Source organism: Podarcis cretensis (assembly GCF_951804945.1).
Source record: "Podarcis cretensis genome assembly, chromosome: 14".
In the NCBI taxonomy this organism is placed as follows: domain Eukaryota; kingdom Metazoa; phylum Chordata; class Lepidosauria; order Squamata; family Lacertidae; genus Podarcis; species Podarcis cretensis.
In genome coordinates, this window is record NC_137183.1 from 51,229,195 (window position 1) to 51,247,292 (window position 18,098).

Consider the following 18,098-nt stretch of genomic DNA (forward strand, 5'->3'; position numbering starts at 1 on the left):
CAGGCAAGCCAGATTCATCACCCTGAAGCCGTCCTGGGAAATACCTAGGCGATTAGCCTCGGATTTCATTCCAGGCCCATTGTGGGCACTCAAGTCGTTTGCTGAAGCTGCCGCGGTCAGATGTGAACTGTTAGTTTGACTCCAGAGAATGCAGCAATCTCTTTGATGGGAAACGTGCCTGGCCTGATGTTTCGGAGGAAGGAATCTGCAGATTCCCAAGCCTTCCTTCCCACTACCTGGTCGACTGCAAGCAAACACCAAGTTTGTGACACCGCCCCCCAAATATATATGGCTGGACACAGCTTGGCACATCTTGGGATGCACAAGCAGGGCAGGATATGCTACCAGACCTCCTTTCACTTGTCCTCATCATCCGTACATTTAATAATAATAATAATCATCATCATCATCATCATCATCATCATAATTAGCGTGCCTCTGGACATGGGGGTCCTGTTCAGTCGCCATATCTGCTTGCTGTTGACAGAACGGTCCCCCCATGGATTTGCCCTCTGTTTGAAAGCCACCTGAACCAGTGTCAGCCACCATCACTTCATGTGGCGGTGAGTTCCATAAGCTGACGGTCGTGCATGCCAGTAAGGATATTATTGCACTCAGTTTTCCCTTGCCTTTGTATAATGAAACATGATATTCCTCGCCTCTAAAGTAGCCTATCAAGAAGCATGTGGTGCAATGCAGCAATTGATTAACACAGAGCTAATAAACAAGAGTTTTATGATCACTTAAGTGTTGCGAGGCATACGGTTTCAGCTTTGTATTCTCTTATTTGTTACTTTGGGCCATATGTGTTGGCTCAACTCTGCTTCCATCCCAAATACTCTCTCCACCTCCAGGGGTCACTCAAACTGCCACCCACTCCCAAACTCATCTTGCAGAGCTCATCTTGCTTTCAGGTTGAGGGAGCCGGCGTTTGTCCACAGACAGCTTTCCAGGTTATGTGGCCAGCATGACTAGACTGCTTCTGGCAAAATGGGACACCGTGACAGAAACCAGAGCAGCGCAGGGAAACGCTGTTTACCTTCCCGCTGCAGTGGTACCTACTTATCTACTTGCACTGGTGTTCTTTCGAACTGCTAGGTGGGCAGGAGCTGGGACAGAGCAACGGGAGCTCACCGGGTCACAGGGATTTGAACCGCTGACCTTTTGATCGGCAAGCCTAAGAGGCTCAGTGGCTTAGACTACAGTGCCACCCGCGTTTTTAGTGCATGCTGCTGATAACGGCAAGGTTGCCGGTTCGAGCTCTGTATGTGAAAACTGCAGATTCCTGCAATGCAGGGGGGGGGGGGGGTTGGACCAGAAGACCCTTGGGGTCCCTTACAAAGTAATTTATTACTTATAATAATTTATTCCTTATACCCCACCCATCTGTCTGGGTTGCCCCAGCTACTCTGGGCGGCTTCCAGCATAATAAAAGCACCGCAAAACGTCAAACATTAAAAACGTCCCAACACAGGGCTGCCTTCAGAAAGTTGTGCAGCCGTGTAACTGTTTGTCATCTGATGGGAGGGCATTCCCAAAAGGAGGGGAGAGGGGCTCTTGTGCTTGGATCCTGCTCCCTGGCCTCCCACAGGCATCTGGTTGACCCCTGGGAGAACAAGATGCTAGACTGGATGGCTCTAACAAGGCTCTTTTAATGCTCTTATGCTGTCTCCCACCAGCATTCAAACTCCCCTTTCAAGCTCTTGGCTAATCACGTCACTTCCCACATTCCAAGAATGCTCTCTCACCCCCTCCCAACCTAACACATTTTTTTTACACCTAGCTATACCTTAGGGATGCGGGTGGCGCTGTGGGTTAAACCACTGAGCCTAGGACTTGCCGATCAGAAGGTCAGCGGTTCAAATCCCCGCAACAGGGTGAGCTCCTGTTGCTCGGTCCCAGCTCCTGCCAACCTAGCAGTTTGAAAGCACATCAAAGTGCAAGTAGATAAACAGGTACCGCTCTGGCGGGAAGGTAAACGGTGTTTCCGTGCGCTGCTCTGGTTCACCAGAAGCGGCTTAGTTCTGCTGGCCACATGACCCAGAAAAACTGTCTGCGAACAAACGTCGGCTCCCTCAGCAGTAAAGTGAGATGAGCACAATAACCCCAGTCATTCACGACTGAACTTAACTGTCAGGGGTCCTTAACCTTTACCTTTATATGCTTACCTTAATTATGCCTCATGGCATGCACAAGATGTTACTTACATAGACACCTGACCATCACACGGCCCAAGCCCAGAAGCCCCAGTGGGTATCGACTCCTCCCTGCCGAACTTCCAGATTTAATCAAGATGTGTTAAAGGGAAGTGTAAAACAAAGGAGCAGAAGGCTGCCAGGTCGGCATCCATTTCCACGCTGCGGTCCTTTGTACTGAATGAATAACCTGTCCCTGAGACAAAATGACCAAGGCAAAGAAGACCAGACAGCAGCGATCTGTCTCTTGCTGTCCATCGGTGTTTAGGAGGGCCATCAATCTGGCCGTCACCGAGTATCTCAGGACCGCTAATTCTCTGGCTCCTGGGTCTTTGTCTACTGGGTCTTCACTTCGTTTGTCTTGGGCTCGTCGCTGCATCACCTCAAGCCTTACGGAAGCGGATAAGGACTTGCGTCCTTGACAGGTCGGCGAGAGATGGGCTGAGAGGCATGTGCTTTAAACGAAGGGTGCCTGGTTTATTTATTTATCGCCCAGGTGGATCTCTCGGTTCTTAATAACACTGAAGAGAGAGATAGCCAAGTACCTTCTCCCATAACTTCCTAAGGTTCACCCAGTAAGAACCGGAAACCTGGGGCTTTCTCTGTGTTGCTAGACTACAGCTCTTGCCACCTGTGACCATTGGCCCTGCTGCCTGGGGCTGATGAGAGCTAGAGACCAGCAGCAACCCGGGACATATAAAAGAAAGCCCTTCTTCGCAGAGCTCAGAGCTGAACTAGGGAACTCATTGCCACAGGAGGCAGCAATGGCCAGCAACCTGGATGACTTTCAAAGAGGATTAGACATATTCCCAGACGAGGAGAGGGCGACTGATGGCTACTAGGCATGTGGCAGTTTCAGATTTATCTCTGTAACCTGGAGAATTTCATCCAGAGATCACCAGGTGTCGTTGTGCAAGCTCAGATCACCTTTAATGAAGGTTAAAAAACAGGTTCAAAAGGTTAAAAACAGAAAGGAAAACTGTATTTTGTTTTTTGAAGCAAATTTACCCCTTGGGTGACATTTTCAAGACCAAAAAGGAAAGAGAAACCAAACAAGAGATGCATAAATAAAGGCAGCGCAACAGGAAAACAGCTATTTTTAATTTTTAAAAAATGAAACATTATCAGGTCGTCGTTGTGGAGCTGGTTGGCTGCACTGGGAGGTGTTTTGGCAAAACCGCACCCCAGGAAGAGTCCAACAGATACCCCCACTTTTTGGCCGCTCCAAATGACAGGGGTGCTCACCACACTGGTCCACACTGGAGAGGCAAAATGGCTTCTAATCAGGACTTCCAAGACATTTTGATCTCTGCCTAAATCAGAGCTGCGGAACATCTGGCCCTCCAGATGTTGGAGTACAGCCCCATCCGCCCTAGCCGGCATGGTCAACAGCCAGAGATGTTGGGAGTTTTGTCCGACAACACCTGGATGGCCACAGGTTCCCCATCCCTGACCTTAATCAATGGCTGGAGTGGAGCAGTAACAGCATCCCTTAAGCCAAAGTGACCTTTGTCCTTTTTTGTGGAAGATGCCTGGTAAGAGGTACCAGGGACTGGTCCTCGCCAGGAGGCAAACTCAAGCATGTGCCTTCTCCTCGGGTTCTTCACTATCAAGGTCCTTCTGTCCTCTCGGAGTCCTGAGCCACCAGGTTGTTCCTCTTCATATCATGGCTTCCATATGCAAAATCTTCAGGGCTTCCGAAATCTGGGAGCTGGTGTCCATCTGCCCGTACATCCCCACCAGGAACGCCCTCTGGAGCAAAATGGCGGCATGCTCTGCGAAGAAGAAGGAGAGAGATGGGTGCAGGCATAGGAGACGAAGGAGAAACAGCAGATTCATTCAGGAGGTGGGTGGGTTCGCCACAGGAAATGCAGGCTGGCCCAGGACCCTTCCTCATGCCCACCCCCACCCCCCAAAAAAAACCCAGAAGCAGAGCCCTGTGTTAGGAAGAGAGGACTTACACTAGTGGCCAAAATTGTGGAAACCTTTTGGGGAAAGTGTATTTCTGAGGTTTGATGGCTCATAACACCACCTTCTTTTGGAGTAATACCATGAAATTATATATCAATGGAAAGATAATTTAATGAAGAATGTAATGCAACGAAGTTTGTTCAATTATCTGTATTCTATCAAAAGTTATAGCCAAATAAGCAGGAAAAGGAAACTTAGGTTGATATGCAGCAATGTTTCTGAATACCAATTGCTGGAAACCACAGGAAGAGAGAGGGCTCTTGGGCTGGGGTCCTGCTTGCCGCAGCCCAGAATGCCGAAAGACTCCTTACAGGGTCCTCACCACGGGATCACATTCACCCGGTGCTATACCAATTGCACTGGCTCACAATGGAGTACAGGATCAGGTTTAAGGTGCTGGTTTTAACCTTTAAAGTCCTATACGGCCTAGGAGCCTCGTACCTACGGGACGGCCTCTCCTGGTATGTCCCACAGAGGACCTTACGGTCCACAAATAAAAACAGCTTGGCGATCTTGGGCCACAGGGAGGTTAGGCTGGCCTCAACCAGACCCAGGGCTTTTTTGGCCGTGGCCCCGATCTGGTGGAACGCTCTGTCACAAGAGACTAGGGCCCTGCGGGACTTGACATCTTTCTGTAGGGCCTGCAAGATGGAGCTGTTCCACCAGGCCTTTGGCCAAGGCACAGCCTGACCCCCTTTCTCCTTCTGTAATCCTCATAGAACTCTAGCCCAATGCTTGCCATTAATTTGATTCTGAACTGATTTTAGAATGTATTTTGTGGCTTGCCGTTGTTTTACATTATATTTAGTTTATAGTTTAGATTATAGTTTAGAAATTATTTATTGTAACTGTTGAGTGGATTTCTGTTTAACTTTTGTGTTATTATTATTATTATTTAATACTATTCTAATGATGGTTGAATGTTACTTTTTTGATGTAGGTTGCCTATTTTAAAGTTATGTTTTATTATCACATTTTTGTATTGCATTAGATTGTTATAAGATGTACATTTTTTGTTTCTTTAGCTTGTTAACCGCCTTGAGTATTGGAAGATAGAAAGACGGTATACAAATTAAAAATTAAAAAAAATATTAATTGATTGATTGTGATTTTATGTAAACTGTGCTATTTTTACTGTTTTTAGCCGCTCTGAGCCCAGCTTTGGCTGGGGAGGGTGGGATATAAATAAAATTATTATTATTATTATTATTATTATTATTATTATTATTATTATAGCTTCCCCTCTCCTACTGCACAACTCAATTGGCAATGTCAGAGACTGAGCTGGGCTGCCACCGTACTGATCAGCATCGCCTCGGCCTAACGGGAATGTCTGCCAATATTTGCCCAGGATCAGAGAAAAAGGTTGCCTACTGACATTTGACCAAAGCGTACACACGGCCCCATCGTGCCACCATTGGGCCGGAGAAGCCCATTTGTCAGAAGAGGACGCAAACTCTGAGAAGCCCAAGCTGAACCCACAGAATCTGAAGGAAAAGCCAACAAGCAGCTCCTCTGGGGCTTCCACACTAAATGCCACCTGTGTTTTCAGAGCAAAGAAAAGTAGCTGGAAAAGTTGGGTTTCGAAGGAGGGTGGAAGGCTGGGAGCTGAAACTGAGAACAGAGGCTAAAAGGGGGCAAAGCTATTCTGGTGCTGGGCTGGGGCAGGGGGGGTTTAGCAGCAGGAACTATCTTGGAAATAACGGAAAAGAACTATCCCAGTACGTTTCCGAGCACAATTCAAAGTGTTAGTGCCCTAAACGGCCTCGGCCCGGTATACCTGAAGAAGAAGAGTTTGGATTTGATATCCTGCTTTATCACTACCCGAAGGAGTCTCAAAGTGGTCAACATTCTCCTTTCCCTTCCTCCCCCACAACAAACACTCGGTGAGGTGAGTGGGGCTGAGAGACTTCAGAGAAGTGTGACTAGCCCAAGGTCACCCAGCAGCTGCATGTGGAGGAGCAGGGAAGTGAACCCGGTTCACCAGATTATGAGTCTACTGCTCTTAACCACTACACCACACTGGCTCCACCCCCGTCTCCACCCCCATCATTCAGCCCGGACACTGAGGTCCAGCTTTGAGGGCCTTCTGGAGGTTCCCTCATTGTGAGAAGTGAGGTATCAGGGAACCAGAAAGAGGGGCTTCTCGGTAGTGGCACCCGCCCTGCAGAATGCCCTCCCATCAGATGTCAAGGAGATAAACAAATATCTGACTTTTAGAAGACATCTGAAGGCAGCTCTGTTAAGGGAGGTTTTTAATGTCTAATGTTTTATTGTGCTTTCAATTCTGTTTGGAAATCTAGCCAGATGGGCAGGGTATAAGCACAGTGGTACCTCGGGTTAAGTACTTAATTCGTTCCAGAGGTCAGTTCTTAACCTGAAACTGTTCTTAACCTGAGGTACCACTTTAGCTAATGGGGCCTCCTGCTGCCACTGCGCGATTTCTGTTCTCATCTTGAAGCAAAGTTCTTAACCCGAGGTACTATTTCTGGGTTAGCGGAGTCTGTAACCTGAAGCATCTGTAACCTGAAGTGACTGTAACCTGAAGTGTCTGTAACTCAAGGTATCACTGTAATACATTATTATTATTATTATTATTATTATTATTATTATTATTATCCATGTTGGCAATCATCGGTCTCGAGAGTCAACAGAGTGTGCCTCCAGAGGTGAAGCCAAACAGCTGTGTTAGTAGCACCTAAATGACCTGGACAGTGTATATAGAAGACCTGGGCTGGCCTTTCGCCTGGGCATGGTCGGCCAATTGGTGCCAAAGAAGGACAGAACTTTCTTTATATATGCTACAACAGCAGCAAGAATACTTATTGCAAAGTATTGGAAGACACAAGATTTACCCACCCAGGAAGAATGGCAGATGAATGTGATGGACTATATGGAACTGGCGGAAATGACTGGCAGAATCCGAGACCAGGGAGAAGAGTCGGTGGAGGAAGATTGGAGGAAATTTAAAGACTACTTACAGAAACATTGTAAAATTAATATCTGTTAGAAGGATGTTGGAATAATATTATATGATTTTAGCAGGAATGATATAAAGGATTTGGGAATAACTGACTGTTAATTGGTGAAAGGAGGAAAAGTAAAGTTACATTATATTAAGGCAATTTACAGGACAAAAATTTTAAAAGAGGGAAAGGATTTGCTGAAATGGATAATTGACCTAGAATACAAAAAAGGGAGGTGTGAGGAGGTCAAGGAAATAAGCTAATTAAAGATTAGTAATGAGGAGATCTGATGTATTTTTCTTTGCGTTTTTGTTTTTGTTTAATGGGTTTTATTTCTCTGTTTTTTTCTTTTTTTTATATATTGCAATGTGTTGTTTTGTTTTTGTTTAATGTGGTATTTTTACTTTTTCTTTCTGTAATTTTTGAAACTTTAATAAATATTATTTAAAATAAATAAATAGAAGACCTGGGCTGTCCAGACAACAAGCCCACCCCCACCCCCTCATCCTCCAAGGAGCACGAAGAAGCTAGTGGTTCTCCTCCCCTGTTTGATCCTCACAACAAACCTGTGAGGTAGGCTAGGCTAAGACCCAGTGACTGGCCTAAGGCCGCCCAGGAAGTGTGATGGCTGAGTGGGGATTCGAACTCGCATCTCCCCAGTCTCTAACCGCTGCTCCACACCGCCTCTCTCCTCGAAGGTCAAGGGCTCTTCACCCCTTCCCTAGCTGTGCTTCTGTTATATCGGAGGAGCCAGCCTCACACAAATGCAAACCTCTCCCCCCCTTCCCCTTGGCATTTTCTGAGTGTTCAGAGTCTCTCGCTCGCTTACACTGAGCTCTGCAATTCTTACAACCACCTTGCAAAGCACGGTGGCCGTTTTGAAGCGTCAGGAGAAGCAACTGCCTGCTCTTACCTTGGCAAAGGAGGGTGTACTCGGGCAGGTTTCTCAGAGCTGTCTGAACAACCTCAAAGTCACGGCTGCCAAGGCAGTACATGAACGTGGGGAGGAAGTCGGCCGCAATGCTGGAAAAGTGGGAAGGAGAGAGAGGATTTCGGTGAGTCGAGAATATCAGGAAAGCCAGGCTGCTGTTTCAGGCCAAAGTCCCATTTAGTTCAGTGTCCTGTTTGCACAGAAGGCAGGAATATGGAAAGCCCCCAAGTGGGATGTAAGGGCAATAGCACTCTCCCATTGTTGTTCCCTCGCATTTGGTATTTGGAGGTAGACTGCTGTTGTGCAGGGAGGTTCTGCGCAGTCATCACAAAGAAGAGCCTACTCCTTCCACCACAAAAGTGTTGAATCCCTTGTTAGCGGCTGTCGTGACAGCATGTAAAATTGAGCTTTATCTGTATTTAAAAGCATGCCTGAACCGCTTAATATTTTTAACAATATCTAAGCGGCATGCAAAGATGCAACATGAAAACAGGAGGGGAGAGTACTCTTGTGTTCAGGATGCTGGACTAGATGTGCCACTGGCTTGATCCTGCCAGACCTCTTCTTGTGTTCTTACATTACCATTGTTCGGCTTTGCAGCTGGCCTGTACCCAAACCCATCACCGCCTCCTGTTTCTTGCAGATTTACAACCAAGTCATGCAGTTCCTGAGATCTACAGCCACCCATTCCTTGCTGGACAGCGTTGCCCTGGTACTGATTCTGTTTCTAACTGGGTGATCTCCGTCATCTGTCTCAGAAACGGTCTGGAATTTGTTCCTCCTCCCTGGGGCTTTCAAGGGGGTGCGCTCTACAAGCAAAGTGGCTCGAGTCAAACTTCCTGTGTCGGTTCCTAGGCCCCATCAGCCCTGCCCTGCACGCAGGGTCTGCCCATCCACACCTGGGGTTGTTCTGTATCGAGCGCAGCGCGAGGGAGAAGGCGAGATTCCGGCAGGTTTCCTCGGGAGAGCTCATCAGTCTTTGCAGGTGAGTCTGAGCGGTGGAAGAGAGAAAGGACGTTGGAGCGCAATGCAAGTAACAATAGTTACAGAACCCCTACTAAGAGCCAAGTACTGGAAGGGTGATCATATACCAACTAGAGAAGAATGGCTACAGAAGCTGAGCGGATTGAAGCCTTAAGGAACAAGTCAAATAAAATCATCCAGAAGGAATGGGAATGCCTAAATATCTACCTATTGAGTCAAGGTTCAAGATTTGGTTGTGTTTAGAATAAATCCTTAAGTTTGAAAATGTCTCCTTATACCAAGATGAGGAATATACTCAAATACAGAGAAATTGCTTTAGTTAGAAGAACTGAACCACTGTGAGGTCAATGGAAGACAAAATACCAAAAGTATAATAAAAACAGATTCACCCCAGAAGGGTCAGCATCTCGGTAGAGAAATGACATTCTGAGCTGTCTGTTATAGTTACCGTATTTTTTGCTCTATAAGACTCACTTTTTCCCTCCTAAAAGGTAAGGGGAAATGTGTGTGCGTCTTATGGAACGAATGCAGGCTGCGCAGCTATCCTAGAAGCAAGAGGGATTGCTGCTTTCACTGCGCAGCGATCCCTCTTGCTTTTCTGGCTTCTGAGATTCAGAATATTTTTTTTCTTGTTTTCCTCCTCCAAAAACTAGGTGCGTCTTGTGGTCTGGTGCGTCTTATAGAGCGAAAAATATGGTACCTTGTATTATATTTATGTTCTTACTTTTTGCGTTTGCTCTGTTTTCTTTTTTTCGGTTTCTTTTCTTTTCTTTTTTTGTACTCAATTGAAATGTTTTTATACCTTGTTTCATTTGTATTTGTATAACAATTCAATTATTTTTTTAAAAAATAAAAATAGTTACAGAACCCCTTCGGTGGTTCAGAGTAAGAGAAAGCAACTTCCAGGGTGGGCTTTTCTGTAGCAGAGAGGTGGGCATTCTGGCCCAGCGCTCTCTTCCCCTCCTGCAATCCCAAAGAAGTCAAAGAACTTGGCTGCAGAAGTGCTCCCTTTTGGCAAATCTCTGGAGTGTCTACAGTGGCTGGCAGAGGCCATGGGGAAAACTGGCACTGCCAGGGCGAGCTTGTGCCGAGAAACAGAGCAGGAAGAGGTGGAGCCCCTAGGGCATGCGGGGATGAAAGGGAGCCAGGGTACCCCAAGGGATACCCTGAAACTCATACCCAGGTCAACCTGCCCACACATCGAGATCAACATTGGAGCCTCCCTGCCCCTGCCTGCCACCTAGGTTACGGATTGCTTGCGGAGCACTGACTTCCATTTTCGCAAACACTACCTAACCGCTTGCATGGAATTCTTACTCGCCACAGGCGATTAGGCTGCTTAGGAATCTGGCCAAAGTCAGGGGTCAGCAAAGTTTTTCAGAAGTGGACCGGTCCACTGTCCCTCAGACCTTGTGGGGGGCCGGACTATATTTTGGAAAAAGAAAAAAAACAACACACGAATTCCTATGCCCCACAAATAACTCAGAGATGCGTTTTAAATAAAAGACATATTCTACTCATGTAAAAACACACTGATTCCTGGACCGTCCGCAGGCCGGTTTCGAAGGCGAATGGGCCGGATCCGGCCCCTGGGCCTTAGTTTGCCTACTCATGGCCAAAGTGGTTGCTGACACAAGCTCCGTCAACCCTTTTTCTGAAAGGGTGGGGAAATGAACATCCCACCCAAGGCGGCCAGGGCAGAGCAAGAGACACACAAAGCAGACAACTGAATGCGGATAGGCAACGTACGGAAAAGAAGGCAAGGATTTCCGGTCTTCGCCTGGACATCTCGTCGATATCGGTCAGCACCTCCAGGATATCTGGGAAGCAGGGCGAAACAAAGAGACTGGGGTGAGCAATCTGGTGTCCCTACCCCTAAGAAGAGGGGGAGGAAGGAGTTGACAGCCTCTCAAGAGAACACGATCTGCTTTATAACAGCTCTTCATAATCAAACTTATCCCTTATACACAAAGTCGATCGCTGCGGTCTGCAGGACAGTCTCTTCTGCAAGTTCCAAAGATCTCAGAAACTTTCTCTGCAGTAAGTCGGAGCAGGGCTTTTAGTGTGGTGGCCCCTGTTCTGTGGAACAGCATCGCTATCAATATACCACAGGCGCCCCCTATCTGCACTTTCTGGAACAGCCGGAGACATTTTAGTTCCAACAGGCTTGCTTGGCTGAATAAATGGGGCTCTACTGAGAGTGTCCATTTGTTAGGCTTTTAGTCGTGTTTTAAATATATTTCCTGGTTTTTTTGTGTTTAATTGTTTTTAATTATTTTATGTGTAAATTGCCTTGAGACGGCAGTTTAAAGGTAAAGGTAAAGGGACCCCTGACCAATAGGTCCAGTCATGACCGACTCTGGGGTTGCGGCGCTCATCTCGCTTTACTGGCCAAGGGAGCCAGCGTGCAGCTTCCGGGTCATGTGGCCAGCATGACTAAGCTGCTTCTGGCGAACCAGAGCAGCGCACAGAAACACCGTTTACCTTCCCGCCGGAGCGGTACCTGTTTATCTACTTGCACTTTGACGTGTTTTCGAACTGCTAGGCTGTCAGGGGCAGGGACCAAACGGGAGCTCACCCTGTCGTGGGGATTCGAACCGCCAACCTTCTGATCGGCAAGTCCTAAGCTCTGTGGTTTAACCCACAGCGCCACCCACGTCCCTGATTTGCTTGTTAACCATGGCTAAATGAGCTACATACGTAACTTTAAAAAGCTCTTATTTTTCTCTCTTTCTTTTTGTGTTTCCTTTCTTGGTCTTTCTTGGTCTTTCCACAAGCTCTAGGCTCTGTGGTTTAACCCACAGTTTAGGAGGCGATTAATAAATTAATTGAAATAAATCATCATCATCATCATCATCATCATCATCATCATCATCATCACATATCTCTTCCAAGCACTCCAGGCACACCGTTTTGTTGTAATTCTTGCAACAATTTTCCAAGTCAGTTCAGTATCATTATCCCCTTCTACCCCCATAGTACAGATGGGGAGACTGATGCTGAGAAAAACGAAACAGTAGTTTGTTTAAGGCCACCCATGGAGTTCACAGCAGAGGCAAGGATTTAGCCAGTAGTTTCCTGGTTCATAGGCTATTACACCAAGAGTTGGGATGTAAACCTAGTAGCGTTAGGCCGATTCACAGGTTGCCTGTGGCTTCTGTAGGGAAATGCTTCCCCATTGAGGGGACCCCCATAGCAAGGAGCGCCACGTGAATATCCTAAGGGAGCCTGAGGGCCCTGCTCTGCCTCTCTCCACCTGGGCTGGGACAGGGCCTGACAGGCTCCATAAATGACTGCTGTTGCTTGACAAAGAGGGCTCCTTTTAAAAATTGTTTTTATTTCTTATCTACATCATTTTAAATTGTTATTGATATTAACATTGTATTATTAGTTTTAGATTTTATGATTTTATGACAATAGAAACAGTATCATGAGAACGATCAGAAGTTTTATGCAGAAATTTTTATTTGATGGATATGATATGATTTTGTATAAATTTTGGGTTCTTTTTCTTGTTTTTCTTTTCTTTTTTGTCTTTTCAAAGTTTTATGTCTTCATGTTTTTTTTTTTTTTTGTATTTAACTCCTCTATACTTACCTTCGTTGTACGTTTGTATTTTAAACCGACAAAGATTTACCATGGAAAAAAGGGAAATTGTTTTCCATTTGGTTGTGTACCTTTTGATGTGTTTTATTTATTGTTTATGACTTTTGTTATGTTGGCAATTATGGAAATCTTGTCACGTTGTAAGCCACCTTGGGCATTGTTTTAACTATGAAAAGGCAGCATACAAATGAAATGATGATGATGATGATGATGATGATGATGAATGTCCCCTGCCATTCAACATTGCCCCCCCCCGCTTCTGCAACGTTTCGGTACCAGCACTGTGCAAGCGTTGGATCAGCGTTTTCAAAATGCGTTATCGTTTTCAGAAGCATGTTCACCATGAGGAATACCCTGTCTGAAACCCTGGGCAGAGCTGCTGCCCAGTCAATTCAGACCATATTGGCCTTGACTTACCCTCCACAGCCTGACCTCTGGAGAGTCGCTTCATGTACGGGGCCATTTCGGCTGGAGTGAGAGGAGTGAAGAGAGAGACACTGACAAGGGGCAAGGAACTTGCTCCAGGGGCTTCATCTGAAGATGCACGGAAGAGAGAGGGAGAGGGTTTTGTTAGTGCTCTGTTAGGTGCACAGATCTCAGAGTCCAGAAGTAGTAGTAGTAGTAATACTAATACTAATACTAATTATTATTATTATTATTATTATTATTATTTATTCATACCCCGCCCATCTGGCTGGGTTGTCCCAGCCTAGGCTGGGAGGCTTCCAACACACATAATAATAATAATAAAACATCAAACACTAATAGTAACAACCAGATCCTAAATAAAAAGTCACCCTAACTTTAAAATAAGCAACTTATATCAAATAAAGCAATACACGTATTCAATAATCCATTAGAATCCAACAGTAAACAGAAAAATTAAACACCAGCAAATAATAATTTAGCACTTTACCCTTATCAGTTACATTAATTTCTAATCTACAATCAATAAAACAACTGCAAATCACAGTGCAAAAAATACCAGAAAATGTACAAAACCATGTAAAAGGATCAAACTGAGAAACAAGGACACACAACTTATAAAATTATTTTTAAAAACTACCCCTGAACTCCTGGGACCTGCCTATTGTTTCCACCTGGATTGTTTTTATGACTGCATGTTTTGTAATGATGTTTTAAACATTGTAAAGGTAAAGGTAAAGGGACCCCTGACCATTAGGTCCAGTTGTGGCCGACTCTGGAGTTGCAGCGCTCATCTCGCTTTACTGGCTGAGGGAGCCGGCCTACAGCTTCTGGGTCGTATGGCCAGCACGACTAAGCCGCTTCTGGCAAACCAGAGCAGCACACGGAAACACCGTTTACCTTCCTGCCGGAGCGGTACCTATTTATCTACTTGCACTTTGACGTGCTTTCGAACTGCTAGGTTGGCAGGAGCAAGGACCAAGCAACGGGAGCTCACCCTGTCACGGGGATTCGAACCGCCGACCTTCTGATTGGCAAGCCCTAGGTTCTGTGGTTTAACCCACAGCGCCACCAGCTCCCTTTAAACGTTGTAAGCTACTTTAAATCCCAGCTTGGGAGAAGGGTGAGATATAAATACATTAAATAAGTTTAAACAAACAAACGTGAGAGGTGAAACTCAAAATGGAAAACCCAAGACTCACCGTCCTTTTCCTCGTCAGCCCCTCGGTCCGCGGCGCCGTTCTTGCTGGGCAAGCTCAGGCCGGCCAGGAGAGACTTCAGCATCGCCAGGTCGCTGTTGTCCGACGAGAGGTCGCTGCGGGGAAGGAGAGGAACGGCCGCGGGTGTGTTCACATCGCTTCTGGGCTACCCCATTTCCCTCCTCTGAGCTCCCAACCGCCCCACATCCTGGACAAACCCAGAGCAAGAGACTTACTGAAGGGGGTCCGAGTGCTTCTGCAGGAAGTTGACAGCTGCCTGGGCATTGGAAGTTATGTACTTGTGGATGAACTGCACAAACTTCGAGATGAAGGCGGCCAAATGGCGCGAAGACTTCCGGTAGCTCTGAAGCAAAGCAAAAGCGACTGGGGATGAGATTTTGTTTTCCTTTTCTTTTTTTATTGACTTAAGAAAATTATACAGACAACAAAACGAAGAAGCCTAAATGAACATTGCCTTCTACCGATAAGAAATAATAATAACTATTACAATAATGAAAATACTAAAAATACATTTACTTCCCCTTTTGAACTTCTATTCTGGTTACAATATATTCCTATTCTATAAGAATCTATTATATCCTTTGCTGTCCCATATATTATTTTATTTCCCAAATTCAACCTAACCCTCCCCTCCTCCTCACTGCTTCCCTTCACCTGTGTGAGATCTTCCCATCCTAATATTTTTTCCTAGTTGCCTCAACAAAATAGAATAACATGAAAACTGTTAAATTATAATGACTTCTTTTGTCCTTACACACTTAACAATTGCCTATTAAGAGTTCTGCTTTAACACCATATTTCTTCATGTATGCATTCCCATTCTGTATAGAATTTTTGACTGGAGCAGCCCCTGAGTGATGCTGTCATTTTTGCCATCTCGGCAAACTCACAAATCTTAACTTGCCATTCTGTCATTTGTGGTGCTTTTCCTGTTTTCCAAGTATGGGGACGAGATTTTGGAAGCAGCCTGGAGGCTCCTCCTTCTCCCGTAACCCAGGGTGTTCTAAGGGCTGGTTCACACAGGCGGAGTTGATGGGAAGAAGAACCTCAACTTCTGCTATCAAGCCAGGGAGCCCAGGGCCACCGCGAGGCTGCCTCCCAGGAAGAACATTAAGACAATAGGGAGACCAGCCTAGCCCCACCCTGGCCATTCCAACTTCTGGTTGCCCCAGGGAGTCTGGCCTCATCCACTTGCTGAAGGAACGAGAGCCACCCATTGCCATTCAAGCAACACCACCAGCAAAGGAACGTCACATTGGCCTTAGCTGGATATAAATGCTCTCCAAGATCTCACTTTGAAGAACTCGGCGAACAAGCTTGTTTTCTCCTGCTCCAGTTACAAGAAAGGAGAGTCCAACTAAACATCAGCAAGAAGAGTTTGGATTTGATATCCCGCTTTATCACTACCCTAGGGAGTCTCAAAGCGGCTAACATTCTCCTTTTCCTTCCTACCCCACAACAAACACTCTGTGAGGGGAGTGAGGCTGAGAGATTTCAGAAAAGTGTGACTGGCCCAAGGTCACCCAGCAGCTGCAGGTGGAGGAGCGGAGACGGGAACCCGGTTCACCAGATTACGAATCTACCGCTCTTAGCCACTACACCACACTGGCAAGAAACATTCGACAGTGCAACAGGATCTCCCTCCCTGGAGGTTTGATTGTTATTTTTTTTAATCATTTTTATTTGATTTTATGAATGTAAATTAGATATAATACCAAATACATATCCATAAAACAGGCATAGGGAAACTCGGCCCTCCAGGTGTTTTGGGACTACAACTCCCATCATCCCTAGCTAACAGGTTTCCCTAGCCACTCTGGGCGGCTTTCAACAGAATATCAAAAATCCAATAAAACTTCAAACATTGAAAACTTCCCTAAATAGAGCTGCCTTCAGATGTCTTCTAAAAGTCAGATAGTTGTTTATTTCCTTGACATCTGATGGGAGGGCATTCCACAGGGCAGGCACCACTACCAAGAAGGCCATTATTATTATTATTATCATTATTATTACAGTGGACGCTCGGGTTGTGAACGTGATCTGTGCGGGATGCACGTTCGCAACCCGCAGCATTCGCAACCCACGTCTGTGCACTTGCGGGTTGTGATTCGGTGCTTCTGCACATGTGCAAAGCGCGATTTAGTACTTCTGCGCACGCGCGACTGCCGAAACCCAGAAGTAACCCGTTCCGGTACTTCCGGGTTTCGGCAGTCTGCAACCCGAAAAAACGCAACCTGAGGTATGACTGTATTAGGAAGGGTCTGGGTGGAATCTCAAGGGCCAGGTAGAAAGGCCTGGGGGGCCACATCTCAGCGCTGGGCCCGAGGTTCCCCAAACCCCTGAAACAAAGAAAATAACAGCAGAAAGCAAAGTTGACCTTGCAAGCCTAGAGTCTGCTCACCCCAGGAGCTGTGTTCACAGTGATGGGTGCATCCCCCCCCCAAGGCCACAAGATTGCAGGGCACCCAGCTTTTTGGCAACCCCCCTCCTGCCCCCGCCAGGGTATGGCTCCTCTCTCTGCGCGAAAAGCCTCTCCTACCAGAAGCAAGCGGATGAAGGAGAGGAGACAGTCCCACAGCGCCTCCTGGTGTTCGCTCTGGAAGACCTGCGGCTGCAGGAGCTCCAGGATGCCCAAGACGTGGAGGAAGAAGGTGAGGTGGTTCTGCTGGCGGAACTCCTGGAAGTTGAGGTGAACCCGTCCGTGCAGCAAGGCCGCGATCATCGGCAGGTGCCTGGGGACAGAGGGAGGAGAGCGGACGCCTTAGGACGTTTGTGCAGCAGGCAGCAAGAACTTACTCTTTGATCCCTCTTCCTGAAGGAGTTTTGGATTTGGGCTTCCCATCCTTTAGCCTGTCTCAAGAGACAGTGGTACTTCGGGTTACATATGCTTCAGGTTACATACACCTCAGGTTACAGACTCCGCTAACCCAGAAATAATGCTTCAGGGTAAGAACTTTGCTTCAGGAAGAGAACGGAAATCGTGTGGCGGTGGTGCAGTGGCAGCAGGAAGCCCCATTAGCTAAAGGGGTGCTTCAGGTTAAGAACAGTTTCAGGTTAAGAACGGACCTCCAGAACGAATTAAGTACTTAACCTGAGGTACCACTGTACCCCTTCGCAGGCGAAGTCAAACTGCTGTGTTTGCAGCACCAAAGTTGAAGTGAAGGACATAAGGCAGGAGTTGATAATGCAGGTGAGCTGCAAGCAAGCTGCCGGCCAGCTCTGTGGAGCCTCCTTTTATTGACACAATATGCAAACTCAGGCAGGTACATTTTGGGCTGTGACCTTTACACATCTTCCATTCCCGAGATCGTGGGGTGGTACAAAGTTATTTTGGCACCTGTTTCCACCGCGTCATTTTCCCCTTGCACAATGTATGCCGAAGGAGACAAAGGTCTCAGGCAGGACACCACAGACTACTGAGACCGCAAAAGGTTAGACAGAGGGCAAGATGTTCAGACAGCTGTGGCCTTATCTGTGAGGGGGAGTACCCCAAGGTCACGTGTGCAGGCAGCTGAGGCTGCCTGCAGGCAGGGAGTGTGCTCCACACTTAGCAATCATTCCTACAAAAGTGAGCCCCCTTGGGGGAAAGCCTGGGCAATGTCTAAGGGGCTCCTGGGCTGCCCAGACGACAAGACCACCACTCTTGGCCTCGCTGATGGGGTCCAAAGGAAAGCAGAGCAAGACGTTTGGCACCAGCTGGGCTGCAGGAGTTGCCGGAAGGAGGCTTACAAGGCGCCCCTCAACCGCCTTAGGGACTCACTCCAGATTTGTGCAGGGTTTACTCCTTAGCACTGTCTTC

General features: G+C 46.8%; 1 protein-coding gene across 1 annotated transcript in view; it reads right to left on the reverse strand.

Moving 5' to 3' along the window:
• Positions 1-3,275: 3,275 nt before the first annotated feature.
• Positions 3,276-18,098, reverse strand: part of INTS1 (integrator complex subunit 1) — an 80,149-nt gene continuing 65,326 nt past the window's right edge. The window contains exons 40-47 of the mRNA XM_079953654.1: positions 16,839-17,031; positions 14,515-14,642; positions 14,282-14,394; positions 13,071-13,187; positions 10,797-10,867; positions 8,963-9,054; positions 8,046-8,155; positions 3,276-3,970 (exon numbers count right to left, since the gene is read on the reverse strand). Of these exons, the coding sequence (XP_079809780.1) occupies positions 3,855-3,970; positions 8,046-8,155; positions 8,963-9,054; positions 10,797-10,867; positions 13,071-13,187; positions 14,282-14,394; positions 14,515-14,642; positions 16,839-17,031 (940 nt within the window). The 3' untranslated portion in view covers positions 3,276-3,854. The remainder of the gene's footprint in view (positions 3,971-8,045; positions 8,156-8,962; positions 9,055-10,796; positions 10,868-13,070; positions 13,188-14,281; positions 14,395-14,514; positions 14,643-16,838; positions 17,032-18,098) is intronic.